This window comes from Vanellus vanellus (assembly GCF_965231255.1).
Source record: "Vanellus vanellus genome assembly, contig: HAP1_SCAFFOLD_2266, whole genome shotgun sequence".
NCBI lineage: Eukaryota > Metazoa > Chordata > Aves > Charadriiformes > Charadriidae > Vanellus > Vanellus vanellus.
Window position 1 is genome coordinate 1 of NW_028127335.1, and position 13856 is coordinate 13856.

At 56.2% G+C, this 13856-nt stretch overlaps 1 protein-coding gene across 2 annotated transcripts; it reads right to left on the reverse strand.

Moving 5' to 3' along the window:
* Window positions 1-3427: 3427 nt before the first annotated feature.
* LOC309685356 (choline transporter-like protein 2) lies at window positions 3428-13739 on the reverse strand. Of its 2 annotated transcripts, none has more exons than XM_082501132.1 (15): window positions 13497-13739; window positions 12906-12989; window positions 12441-12553; window positions 12097-12228; window positions 11637-11736; window positions 11400-11492; window positions 11069-11153; window positions 10463-10725; window positions 10296-10390; window positions 9694-9797; window positions 9237-9310; window positions 8936-9006; window positions 8640-8728; window positions 8157-8241; window positions 3428-5240 (listed from the first exon to the last, which is right to left on the reverse strand). In XM_082501132.1, exons 1-15 carry the CDS (start codon window positions 13670-13672, stop codon window positions 5134-5136), a joined length of 1671 nt encoding a protein of 556 aa, XP_082357258.1. In that variant the 5' UTR covers window positions 13673-13739; the 3' UTR covers window positions 3428-5133. The 2 variants fall into 2 exon arrangements, with proteins under 2 accessions (XP_082357258.1, XP_082357257.1); XM_082501131.1 differs by lacking the exon at window positions 3428-5240 and adding an exon at window positions 6872-7665.
* Window positions 13740-13856: the final 117 nt, after the last annotated feature.

Genomic DNA, 13856 nt, shown 5'->3' on the forward strand with positions numbered 1-13856 from the left:
GCGGTGGCAGCCAATAGGGGAGGGCGGCGGGAGGGTGACGGAGGTGGGAGGGGCGGTGGGGGTGGGAGGGGCGGCGCAGGCGCGGGGAGGGAGAGGGAGGGGGCGGGGCCGGAGGGGGGCGGGGCCGGCGAGGGGGGGCGGGGTCCCGCGAGAGCGGGAACGGCCCCATGGGGGGGCGGGACCAGTGGCCTGTGGGGGCCGGTGGCCTGAGGCGACCAGTGCCCTGAGTTGACCAGTGGCCTGTGGAGATCATGGATCTGAGGGGATCAGTGGCCTGAGGGGGCCAGCAGCCTGTGGGGGCTGGTGGCCAGAGGGGGCCAGCGGCCTGAAGGGACCGGTGGCCTGAGGGGACCAGTGGCCTGTGGGGACCACTGGCCTGAGTGGATCATGGATCTGAGGGGACCACTGGCCTGAAGGGACCAGTAACCTGTGTGGGCTGGTGGCCTGAGGGGATCATGGATCTGAGGGGACCACTGGCCTGGGGGGATCAGTGGCCTGAGGGGACCAGTAACCTGTGTGGGCTGGTGGCCTGAGGGGACCAGTGGCCTGAGGGGATCATGGATCTGAGGGGACCAGTCTGAGGGGACCACTGGCCTGAGGAGATTGCTGGCCAGGGGGACCAGTCTGAGGGGGCCAGCAGCCTGGGGGGGATGATGGCCTGAGGGGGCCAGTGGTCTCAGGGGACCAGTGGCCCGTGGGGCCAGTGGTCTGAGGCGAACGTGGGGCACGAAAGGTGCCGGGGAGCAGGGTAGGCATCCCCGGGGGGGAGGGACACCGAGCACTGGCTCACCCACCATGGTGGCCATGAGGGCTGGAAGGGACTACGGGACCCCGGAGATGGGCTCCCTGCCCCACCCCTGTGGCCACCGAGAGCCGCCTGTCCCACGCGGCAAGTCGCGAGTCGCCGCCATATAGGGCTGATCCTATAGCGGGACACCCATGGGTGGCTGTCGCCTTCCGCGGCGGTGCCGGCTGCCGTGTGGTGGTGCGGCGGCAGAGGGTGCCACCCGGCCACGGCCGCCTCTCCCGGCCTAACTCGTTAGAGCGTTAACGATCTCGGCAGCCCACGGGATGAACCACCTGGCTCGTTCCGTACTAATTAACCGGGTTTCGCGCTGCCGGAGCTTTGGGGCGCGGGATGAAGCCGCCCGTCGCCTCGGCAAGTTGCTTCTCCTGCCGGAATGTAGAAGGGGAAGGATCTCAAAAAGACGCCTTTTGCCAAGATAAAAATGATTGTAAGCATCCAAATAACACTTTTTTTTTAAAAAAATACTTTCTTTTTTTAAAAAAAAAAAAAATAGAAGCCCGTTAAAATTCTGCTGGAGACCGCTGTCTTCTGTGGGTCGAGGAGTGTTTGATGATAGTCAAAAATAACCCAAAAAAACCCAACAAAACCCCAAACTCTTGAAAATAGGAAGCGGAGCGGTGAGGTGTGTGACAGCCCCTTTTTTTTTTGGGGGGGCGAAACCCAGCCGTATCCGTCACGCGCCCCGCCGCCCTTTGCTCCTCTTTCTCCAGATGTTCTGCGCCGCCGGGCAGAAAAACGCCGCGGGGCCGAGCGAGAAACCACAACGAAGAACAACTATTGAGCGGTGTCTCCCCGGAGATTCCCCTCCGCCGCCCCCAGCCTTTCTCCGAAGAGCGGCCGAGAATTCGGTAAAGGCTTTGCCGCGCGACGGCAGAGCTGCCGGTGAGGTTCAGAAGGAAGCGGCGGCGGCGGCGAGGTGCAAACAGGCACTTTTTATTTGTGACGGCAAGGCCGGCGGCGACGGGACCGGCACGCGCCACGCGGGGAACGCGCGCCACCACCGCGCCCGCCGCAGGTACGTCCTCGCGGAGGAGCCCCGGTGCATAGTAGGAGTAGTTAACGCCTCGGAAAATCCGTTAAAAAACGGAGGAATTCTTTCGGCAGAGCAGCAGCCCTGCAGGTTTTTAGCATTATTATTATGATTTTTAAGTTGGTTTGGTTTTTTGTTTTTTTTTACCTGCCCTGACCTGATTGAGGGAACGATTCGGAGCATTGCGCGGTTTACAGGGACGGAAGTCAATACAGAAAAGAGCGCGATTCTTCCCCAAATCGGACAAATTAATGCCTTTAAAGACACAGTTTTACACGGCAGACGTGCTCCCAGTGCGCCCATCCGTCCACATTCGGAGGAAGAAATAACCCACGTCCCGGCGTGAAGCCTTTCCGCGCACCGAACTCCGGCGGGATCGGATCGGATCGGATTTTTTCAAAAAAAAAAAAAAAAAAATTAAAAAAAAATCCTCATTTACTGGTAAATTTGCCTCTTGGCCGCGAGCGCAGCGCCTGGAGTTTTCCGCCGCGCACAGCCGGCTGCTGCTTCGGCACTTTGGAAATCGGGAATCTTTAATTCCGCTCCTCAACCAGCGAGTTGGCGCGACGCGGCAGAGCCGGTCCTGTGTCCCAATAAAAAAAAAACAAAAAAAAAAACAACACCAAAAAAAAAAAACCTTTCGCTAAATTTATACTCAACGTTTGTATTTCCAGACCTAAAAATATCTCCTGTCTATTGGCTGTTTATGGAAATAAACGGAGTTCCTGATGGGCCTCTGCTATTTGGGACGGCGGTGCCACAACCGAAGTGACTCGCTAGAAAAAGAGAACGCCGAAAGTCGAGGAGCGAGAGAAAACTTAACCCTCTACTCAAAAAATTCAAATACTCAAAAAATTTCAAACAGGAAATGAAACCGAACCGACCCCCAAACCTACACAAGGAGGTAAAAGAGGAAGAGGACATTTTTTGCCACAAGAGGGGAAAAAAATGAAAATCGTTCGGGACCGGCAGCAGACTGCGGCAAATTCTCTCCCGTAGGTTCCAGTATAGCTGTAAATTGAATATGTTCCCCTAATTATTCCCTTAATTATTCCTGCTTATCCCCTATCCCAAACCGAGAGGATTCACCTTTTTAGCTCTACCTTCACCTTTTGAATTTTACCTTTTCTTTTGGGCTTTACCTTCACCTTCACCTTTTGAGTTTTACTATTCCCTTCATTTTTTAGCTCTACCTTCACCTTCACCTTTTGAGTTTTACCTTTTCTTTTGGGCTTTACCTTCACCTTCACCTTTTGAGTTTTACCTTTAATTTCATTTTTTTGCTCTATCTTCACCTTCACCTTTTGAGTTTTACTATTCCCTTCATTTTTTAGCTCTACCTTCACCTTCACCTTTTGAGTTTTACCTTTAATTTCATTTTTTTGCTCTACCTTCACCTTCACCTTTTGAGTTTTACCAATCTCTTCATTTTTTAGCTCTACCTTCACCTTCACCTTTTGAGTTTTACCTTTCCCTTCATTTTTTAGCTCCACCTTTACGTGTTCTTCTTGGCTGTTCCTTCACCTTCATCTTTTTCGCTCTCCCCCAGCGCTGGATCGGCCGCATCCAGATGTGAGGAAAAAGGCGCTTTTTAGAGACGCGACGGCGTTGGATCCCTCGAGGCCAGCGAGGATTTCGGGTGCCGCGCCGCCCCGGGCCAGGGCGGTGAGGTCGCAGCGTGCCGCCAGGTCGGAATTTCAAAATCTGTCACAAAAATAGTCCTGGGAGAGGCGGAAATAACGGCTACGGGACCGAAACAACTCGTAAAAGCAAAATATACAAAAGCCCCAAACCGTTTAATAATTCAGATAGAAAACACTCCGTGTATCTTACAAAAGGGATCTAAAGAGTACTAAGAAATGCGTAGAAAAGAAGCAAAATATATCCTTTAGCACAAATGAAATTTGGTTAAGCAAACGTCCGCGGTAAAGAGGGGCTCGAGGGCAGGGAGGCGCGTGGGTGCCGCCGACCTCCCCCGCGCTTTGGGAGCCGTTAACTTCTCCGGCAAAGCCTCAGTGCCGTTTAGTTTTCAGAAAATTAAACCATTAAAAAAAAAAAAAAAAAAAATCAAAACAAAACGAAAAAAAAAAAAATGGTCCAATTTGTGGTGGGGGCTCTGCCCGGGCGAACCTCCTGCTGCTCAAAGGACACTTCAGCGGCCGCGCGCGTTAATTTTGTTACGTTTGGAGGTTTAAGTTGAATATTTGCGTTTGGGTGATATTTAACCCCCCTCTTTTAATCTATTTCTCAAAAACCTCCCCGTTTTCTGCCGGCAGGAGCTGCCGAAGGTTCGGGACTTTCCCGTTAGAAGCGGCGGTCAGCTACGAGTCCGGGCGCCGCGGCGGCGTCTCCGGATGTAAGGCAACCTGTTGTTTGTCATTTGGTTTGCTTAAAATCACCTAATATTAACCTAAAAAAAAAAAAAAACACAAAACAAAAAACCCAACCTAAAAGAAAATAAAAATATATACATTACTCCTTCACCGCGCCCGCAGGCGTTCCTCCCGCAGGCAAAGCGTTTTGTTCGACATTTAGGGAAGGCTTTGCTGGAAATGATTATTTTTTTATATATATATATATCTATATATATATCTCTACTGCAGGTTTTTTTGGGGGGAGGAATCAGCCAAAGCTGTGAGTCCTTCTAGAAAGATGCAATAACTGTACCGAGCGTCCGTCTGTCCATCCCGAGTCCAGCGGGGGGTTGGGGGGGGGAGGCCCCAGCCCTGCTCGTTAACCCCTCGTTTCCCTCCACCTTCACCCGTGGCTATAAGAACCGCTAATTGGCATTTCCCTAAAAGAATTAATCGTCTACGTGTGCTCAGCGCGACCCCAAAGCCGGGCCCTGAGGCGCCTCCAAAGGGTGGCGAGAGAAGCGAGGTGATTTCAGCACAGTTTGGGCTCTCCGGGGAGGAATCAATAATTGCAATTAAATAGGGTTTTTTGGGTGGGGGGGGGAAGAGGGGAGGGAAGGAGGGAGGTGCTGCAAATCAAAACCAAGTCGAGGAGCTGCTTCAACGCGGCAGCGGAGGCGTTAGAGCCCTCTTCGTTTAGCGACCCCGACGATTTAAGGCTGATTCATTAACAATAACCCATTTCTTTCTTTTCCCGACCCCCATCCCCCCACCCCCCTTCTGCCGCTTGCCCGCCGCGGGGGTAAAGGAGCCGACGATTCGGGTTCATTAACGAGATTTCCACGTGGGACGAAGGATGCTGAGCGCCGGGCGTTATCCTGCAGCTCTCCTCCCGAGGCGGGAACGGGAAGAGGAGGCGCGGAAAAGCCGAGGAATGGGCTCTAAGTGTCCGGCTGCCCTTTGTTCGTCTTCTTCAGGAGCTTTTTCAAGTCGGGCGACATAAAATAAGGCTTTTCGGCCGAACCGTCGTTACGCTCCAGGTCTTCCACTGCAAAGAGAAACACACACACCCCCCCCCAGCCCCACGCAGCAGTGAGGGGGGGCGGACAGAGAGAGCGGTTGGCGCGGTGGGAGGCGCAGGAGAGGCAGCGAGGAGCGTAAAGGCAGAGAGACGCCGGAGGAGCGTTCGTCCCGCTCGTCCGGGCGTTATCTTTGATAGAAAGAGAAGTCTTTCCGCCTCGCCGCGGGCAGGGGGGTATTTTCTCCCCGCGTCCCAGCTAAATGCCCGCAGCCGTACCAACTGCCGCAGCCGCCCCTCGTCGTGCGGCGAGCAGAAACGGGCTGATATTATTTAGGAAAAAAAAAAAAAAACAACCTTTTGGTTTGGGTGTTGGTGGTTTGGTTGGTTTTGGGGTTTTTTTTTGGTTTGTTTTTTTTTTCCAGGGGGGCGGTGGGGAGAAAAGTTTAACGGTGCCGTAAGAAAAGAGGTCTCCAGCGCTACCTCGAGCTCTGCCAGGCGGGAGCGCGGTTCCCCTCCTCTACGGAGCCGCTCTCCCTTTGTGCGGCCGAAATCATGACGCCAGCGCGAAGCAATTCCGCCCGGGATTCGCTTGGCGCTGCTCGCCCTTGTCGACACGCCGCGCATACATAATAATTAGGTGTATTCCCAGCACCGAACACGCGGCTCGGCCTCTCGCTCTTCAAAGCAAAGCAGCTGCGCCAACAACAAGTGGGAGGAAAATCACAGCCACCGAAAGAGGAAAAGAAAAAATAACAACCAAAACAAAACCACCCCAAAACCAAACACCAAACAAACCCACAAAGCACCGGCTTCGGTGCTGGGATGTTTTGAGAGGGATTTCAGCCTTTCTCCGTGATGAAAATTCGAGCGTTAACACTACGGCTTTGTCCCAAGAGGGCACGACTCAAAAGACGGGGCTCTCTGTCCGCGTGGGCGTTTGTAACGGGAAAGCTGACCGCGATCGCCCCGGCTGCGTGCAGCCAGAATGGGGTTTTTTTAAAGAAAAATCTTAGTCATTTCTGGACTATCGAGAGGAGAAAACACGGAGAGCATCCAGCCTGTGTGTGGCTGCCGTTTCTGTAGGGGCTGGAACCCTCACCAGCTGCCTCCCAGTCAAACTTAGGAGTTTTTCGGGGTCTGATTTCTCTAGCCGTAGCCATGCCATGATACATCCCCGGCGTAACACCCGCCAGCGCAACGCACCGTTTCCCCCCAGCCCGGCCGGGATGCTCCCGCCGCTCCTCCGGACACCGCCTTCCCCTGACGGACCCGCGGCCATTCAGAGTTGCCAGAGCCGGCTTGGGGATTCGCCTTCCGTGCCGGCTCCGTCTTCCTTCCCGCGACCGCCCCGGCCTGCGGGTCTCTACGCGCCTCCACCTACGCTCTGCGTTAGCGCGGAAACTCGTTACAGCTCCAACTCCTTCACCCGCAGGAGCCCAGGACTGGGCAGAAGCCAAACCATCAACTCAACCACCTCGAGGAGGGGGAAAAGCAGCTCCACCACCTCCCTGCAGCGGTTCAACCTCTGTGCCACCAGCAAGAGAAACCATTTCAGACGAGGGATGCCACGCGTAAAAACCCTCCCGAGTTTTAACAGCTCGCAACCAGCGACGGCTCTTTTCAGCTCGCCTAAACCGACGGCACGAGGAAAGGGAGTTTTCGGCTGCAAAAAGGGTGAGCTCTGCGTTGTGACGAAGGCGGTGCTGCTGACGCAACAGACTTAAAAGCAAGAGGCCTGCAGCCTCCCAAAGAGATCTTTTGAAGTGCGCCAAGCCGCTTTTGCATAGAAAGAGTGGGCGAGAAAGGAGGCTTTGCCGCTCTTTGCTGGGGGCAGAACAAAGAGGAAAGCGCGGAGAGACCAGTTTTCTGGCTGTCGAACCCGCTCGGCCCGGCCCACAAACCGCCGTCCTGCACCTCCTGCGAAGAGGGCACCTCTCCCGTCCTTTCCGCAGCTGACGGTTCGGAACAAAGCTCTCCCGCTTCGAAGTGAAACTCAACTCTAGATGGGCACCCAGCCGGTTCCCAGCCGCTCGCCGGAGCGAAGCGCTCCTCGCCGGGCGCTACCGGGACACGTGGGACCTCAGATTAACTCTAGGTGACACTCTAGGTTCGTTCTCTCGATAGAAGAACATTCGTTATTGGGCAGGAAGGTAGATTTGACACAGCGCCGGGCACTGAGGAATCGCCACCCCCTCTACCCTCAAAGCTTTGAAGGACGTCCAGGGGAAAGATTTGCTGCCGCCCCCGGGGGCTTAGGAGAACGCTGCTTGGGTTGGGGGCGGCGAGAGAGTCCTGCGGCTCCCCCCGGCCCTTCCTCCCGGGGCCGGCCCCTAGCCTTGGCTATCGGCGCTTTTGGAAGGCTCTAGGTTCCCCTTCAGCAGGATCTCGCTCAGCTCGGGGGACATGTAGTAAGGCCTCTCGGGAGATCCATCGTTCCTCTCCAGATCTTCACCTTTTTCGCAACCCCGGGAAGGAGCGGCCGTGACGGGGGAAGAGTGGAAAAATAGCGGAAAAGCCGGGGAGAAGGCAGGGCAGAGATGAAGGATGGAGAACATGTGAAGAGAGACACGAGGAAGAGAGGGGAGGGGAAAAAAAAAAAAAAAGAAGAAGAAAAAAGAGAAAAAAAAAAAGGGAAAATTGAAGTTAGTTGCAGTTAGGTTCCACCAAGACCAAAGCACCAAAACAGAAAGACCAAGAGTGACCCACGGACAGGCTGTGGGTTTCCATCGCTAGCAGGCAGGGGGGAAGCAGAAGCTGGTAAGAACGCGGGTAGGAGTTGGTAAAGGAAAAAAGCGGGAGAAAAACCACCCAGAGAGGCCCCGGGAATTTGGAGCAACCCCCCAAATCTGGAGGACTTCAGAGGTTCAGCCCCGAAGGGAGGGAGGTTTTGCTACCACAAACTCCTGCCCGGCGGGAGACGGACCCTCCGAGGCAGCCACTTACAGAAGCAGAGGAAGAGGGTGTCCACGCACATGCCGTAGACGCTGAAGAACCCGTGGGCGATGAGGTAGGAGCCCACGATCACCGTCTGAAAGAGAAATTGTGTGGTCACGCCACGACCCGGCATCTTGCAAAGAGCGCAAAGCTCCGGGCCCTCGACCGGGAGGAGGAAACCTGCTGAATCCCGAATTCCCCAGGGAAAGGAGGAGAAACGAACAGGGCAGGACTGTTCGGACCAGCCCGATGCGGGACAAAAGGCTTCAGGGACGACGGTGGACGGAGGCCAATCTGGGCAGCACGGGAAGGGCGAGACGCCTCTTCGCGGCCGGCCGAAACAAAGGGCTTATTTCGACGGGGACGGAGAAAACACCTCCAACAAAGAAGGTCCTTCAGAAGCAGTGAGCGGAGGGGTGTTTTTAAGGCATTCGCGTTATGGATCTCTTTCTATCGCTTCTAAATTGACCAGAAGACGAGAACGCAGCTCACCAGAATAGGGACCCAGTAGTAATTCAGGGGCGGCGCTGTGTCTTGGACCAGCTTTATCCGCTGGGTGAAGAAAAAGAAGGCAAGGATTCCTGGAAGAGCAAAGGATGGCAATCGCTGTGGGATGCTGGGCAGAAGAAGGGCCGCAAACGGGTGCGGGAAAGATGTAAAACGGGATGGAAAGGAACGTTTTCGTGGCAGGAGTGAAGAGAACGGAGGTTTTGGGGAGGCGTAACCGGCTGCGAAAACCTACAGCAGCCGTACACCCCGAGGAGAAACCGCCAGTCCCCAGCGCTTACCGACGCTTCCCACGATGAGGAGTTTCCCGAGGAAGAAGAGGAAATCCGTGACTTTATCTAGAACGGCCACCCTGGAAACAAGACAGAGATGAGCATCCGCATCCGCTCCCCACCCCCAATTCAGAAGGAAGCGTGGGAGGAGGCGGCCGACGCGGGCACGCGTCGCAAAAGTGGCATAAAACACCGGGCAAGCCTGAAAACGAGGCAGGAGCATCAGGGTTGGTCTTTGGCAGCGAGGGGGACTTGGAAATAACCACGTCTGCTGTGGAGAGCAGAGCCCTCGCACCCACCAGGATCTCACCTAATGATGTTCCTCATCAGCAGGAAGAATGCGTTCCTGGCGGAGGTGCAGAAGTTGGTGCCGTAGACGGCGATCTAGAGCGGATCCCCCCAAAAAAAAAGGGGCAGAGAAGAGAGAAACGGAGCTGCGCTGAATTCACCGCTCAGAAGAGGGGGCGAGTCAGCCCGTCTTTGAGTAAAACTCGGATAAATCCCACCCCGGAAGTGCTTCTTCATCTGCCAACAGGTCAGGCGTGGCTGAATCCTCCCACCCCGTTTGTCTCCGAGACAAAGTCAAAGCGACACGGCTGAGGTTGAGGTTTTCCAGCGAAACAACTGGGAAACACCGAAAAGCTTCGTTTTCCCATGACGTCGGGAGACGGGCTTCTCAACGGCCAGCCAAAGAAATCTCCGAGAGTGCGGAGAACCCCTCCGCTGTAGTCACGACCCTTTAGGCGTTAACGCTGCGCGACTCTTACCATGATGTACGCGTTTCTGTTGAGGAATTTGATGAATTTTTCCAGGCACCAGAAGCAGCACTTCAGGCAGCTCAGGAGGAACTTGGCAAATTTATTATCTGCAGCTGGAGGAACGCCACGGAAGAGGGTGAGCGGCCGAAGCGAGAGACACCTTTTCTTACCGAAGCAACTTTAAGGTCCCTAACGAGACGTCCCGCTGCCCCGTCGCAGCCTCCCCTCCCCTACGCCCTGTTCTCAGCGCCCCCCCACCCCGAGAGGCCGATACCGCTGGGGACAGCGGGATGAGCTTCGCGCGCTCTTCCCACGCTGCTGCTGCTCCCTGTTTGCATTCCACCATCAATAGAGTCGCACGGCCGGACGCAGACGTCCCTGGCGCCCGTACAGACACCCAGCACTGGTTGACTTAACCCGGCAGCCGCGGCGCGGCTCCCGCCGTCTCTTGGAGGAAGAGACAACTACGGGGTGCTAAAAGGAAAATCTCAATTCTCTATCGAAATACTGGAATTTTTCCCCCGGAGGTTAGCCACAAGCTCTGGCACCAAGGAAAGCAGGAGAAGCCAACCTCGTTTGTCTCTACTCGTTTGCCATTTCAGCTTCGGTACCTTTTAACCTGTGGTCCAGATACTCCAGGATGACCCTGATGACTTGGACGATGGCGAGGATGAGGGAGCCGAAGGCGAGCGAGCCGGTGTGGTACCTGGGAAAGAGCGCTCCGGTTAGAAGGGGACAACCTCAAGAAGCTCGCAAGTCCTCCTCCAGAGGGACGTACCGGAGCGCGCGGCCGAAGGCGGAGAAGAGGGGGAAGGCAGGCATGTCATCGGGTTTCTTGAAGGCCCAGTAGTAGGACGCGAAGGCCCCCGCCAGCGTCACTTGGCCCAGCGCGATGACGAAGTTGGCGAGCCAGAAGAACATGAAGACGTTGAAGAACTGGAGGACGATGAGGTACTTGTGGTACGCCGTCTCGCCCCCGTAGAACGCGAAGAGGCACTGGGCGTCGGGGCACAGCTTGGTGATGTTGGTCGTGTTGAAGGTCTGGAGAGGACAGCAGACGCTCACGCACTGCGGCGGCTGAAGATGCGCCGCGAGGCGGATCGACAGCGTCATTCCCTCAACCCAAAGCAATCCCGACTTCCAGAAGACATTATTCCGCTTAATTTTTCACCCGGTAGCGCTTGCTCAGACCGAAAAGTCAGCTTTGCGCACGCAATAGCTTGAAGAAAAATAACGACATGACGTAAACGAGTTCAGAAAGGCGGAATTTGACTTGGAAGATTTTGCGGGCTCCGATAGCCACCGGAATATTTTGCCTGTAATAAACTACCTTATCTCTACCAGACAAGGCATAGCATTCGCGTGAGTTTCCCAACGTCCTCACCTCCGGTTTGCAGGTCTGCCCAGAAAACTGGCACGCTGTCTCGTTAAACACCTTATAGACCGCCTCGTTGGAGGTGGAGAGGAAACTGCAGAGCAACGGTTAAGGAGGTTTTGCGAACCCACCCCAAACCCGAATCCTCGGCGTATCTAACTGGGTTTTGCTCTCCTGCCATCGCTCTTCTACGTTGGGTGTTATTTTAAGTTAAACTGAAGAAACCGAAGCTGGCGGTTTTGCAACCGGATGCCTCGCTAATCCTGTAAAGATGTTCAGCGCCCTGGAAGACCTTTGATTTCTTCCTTGCCCGGGAGGAAAGCGGAAGAGGAAAGGATACACGGCGGTGCTGGCCCAGTAGGCGATGCAGAGACACAGCAGGAAGAAGGTGCACAAGGGGAACAACAGCGACATCATGACGTGACCAACAGCCCTGCCGAGAAGGTGGTGAAAAGCCGGTTAAAACCCTCGCGGTGCTGGGAGGACCTCAGCAGCCGGAGCCCGGCCGTCCCCGAGTCCTCCCACCGCGATGGGCGACGACGGCCACCTCCGCCTGGGGACAGGGGGACGGCCGGACCTGCTGGCCTCCTTGATGAGCGCGATGGCGATGAGGATCCTCTTGCGGAGGAAGATGAGCAGCAGTATGATCACCACCTCCACGATGCACAGGATGATCACTGGGAGGAGAAGGGGAGCCCCGGGTAGCACGAGGACACGGACGGCACCCGATGGCCACCTTCGGGTGGCCTTTGCCTTCCCCGGCAGCTCCATCGCAGCACCGAACGCTCCTCAGGGGACGTCCAACACCGCGGTTCACGTGGAAAAGCAGCCGCGTCCGCAAGCTCAGTCCCGTGGCGGATGTGGCATCGAGCAAAGCCGCCCTTCCTCAGCTCAACCCTTTGCAAAGGGCCACGAAGAGACCGAGAAGACCCCAAACCTCCCTGCTGCCCCTTCCCAAACCCCGTCCCTCAAAGGCAGCGGGGCTGGGGCGCGTCCCCCCTCTCCCATGCCGCATCCAGGGGAGGACGGAGACTTACTGAAGGCCAGCCACGTCTGCCGCAGGTGGAGGTAGACGCGCAGGTCGGTCTGAAATCCCAGGTCCTTCAGGGAGACGTCGGAACCCGCTTCCCCTTTTAGTTTTGCATATTCCATGTAACAGTGGAAGATTCCTGCGGTGAAAAGCAGAAAATTGTCACATTTTGCACTGAAAAGCGGAGACCGAGATGCCGCCAACCTCTGCTCGACCCCACCGACGCATACGTCGAGGTAGGAGACACCCGGAAGGACGCCGCGTACGAACTTCCTTCGTGCAAATCCCGCTTCGGATGGGGAAAAGGAAAACGGGGAAAAGCCACGGAGAAACCCCTGACCACTCGCTCACCGTAACCCAGCACCAGGATCACCATCACGATCATCACCCAGACCATGATCCCGGCCAGGAAGCGGAGCAGGACGATGAAGATCAAGCTAGCCACCATCGCGATGACGAGACCTCTGCGGGGAGGAAGGCAGCAACGCGTCAAAACCCGGCCTCGAGCTTGTCCGCTCCCCTTTCTCGAGCTTTCACCACGGGACAGCCTTAAAAACGGGAATCATCGACGGCGGAGGGGACGGAGCGTGAGCAGGATCTGGGTAAAGTCACCCCAAAACACCCTCCGCCGTCTCTCCTTTTGCTCGAATTAAAATTACGCAAAGTCCAGGGCGGGGAGAAAAGAGAAAATGTTGGGAATTTGTGAGTTTTGCCCCACGTTTGAGCGCGGCGCCGAACGCGGCACAGCATCGCGGGCTCCGGTCCAGCCGCCCGTGGGAAGGGACGGGCGTAGCGCGTAGCTCGGCCCCTGCTCACATTATTATCCAGTACCAGGAAACCGTGTAATCTTCGAAGATCTTCATGGCCAGTTGTCTGGTTTCCAGCACCACGTTTGCTTTTCTGGAAGACAAAAAGGAAAAGACGGGATGAAGCGGAAGCCGGGGGGCGGACGCGGAGGAGCAGCGACCCACTGCCCGCGCTGCCGCTGCCTCAATGGCCCCCTTGTCCTCCCCCGCCGCACGGCCCTCTGCCAAACTCCTGCAAAACAAGAAAATCCAACAAGACGGAGGCTGATTTCCCGGCGCTGTTTTCCCGCGAGCTGACCCCACCGTTTCCCCTTCCTCCTCCCCTTCCACCTCCCGTTTCAAACACGGGTTTCTCGCAAACGCGGGATTTCAAGGCTTTTCCGCGATATAAATCCGTAAAAGATCGCGGTGCAGAAGTGCCGGCAGGCAAAACCATTCGTTTCTCTTTTTGGCGAAGCCGTAATAAGGGAGAAGCTCGTTAAGAGGCTCCCCCCAGCCCCGCCGCGGTGCTGGTGCCCCTCGCTCTTCCGACCGCCCCGGCAAAGATGGAGCGACCGATGAACCGCGGCGCCTGCCCGGCGTGAAGGCGGTGGGGACTCACTTGGCCCCTTCCAGCAGCTCGGTGACGTTCCTCCGGCGCCCGTGGCCGTCGTCGTAGGTGGTCTCGTTGCCGACCATGATGACGCCCTTCTTGGCCTGGATGGCCGGGAAGCATCGCCGCGCCACTGGGCGAGAGGAGGGGGAAAACTCAGCGCCGCCAACCTCCGCCCCTCCCATCCCCTTCCTCCGTGGGGCAAGGAGCCAAAACCCCCTCCCCCGTGGTCGCAAACCTACGCTGGACCCCCAGAAAGCCCAACAAAAAAATCCCGCCGGCCAGTTGGCGAAGCGGCCGCTTGCCCCGAACGGCGATGGAAGCCAGCGGGTTCGTTAAATCGGCTCATCGCAGCTCGTTTAACCCCTC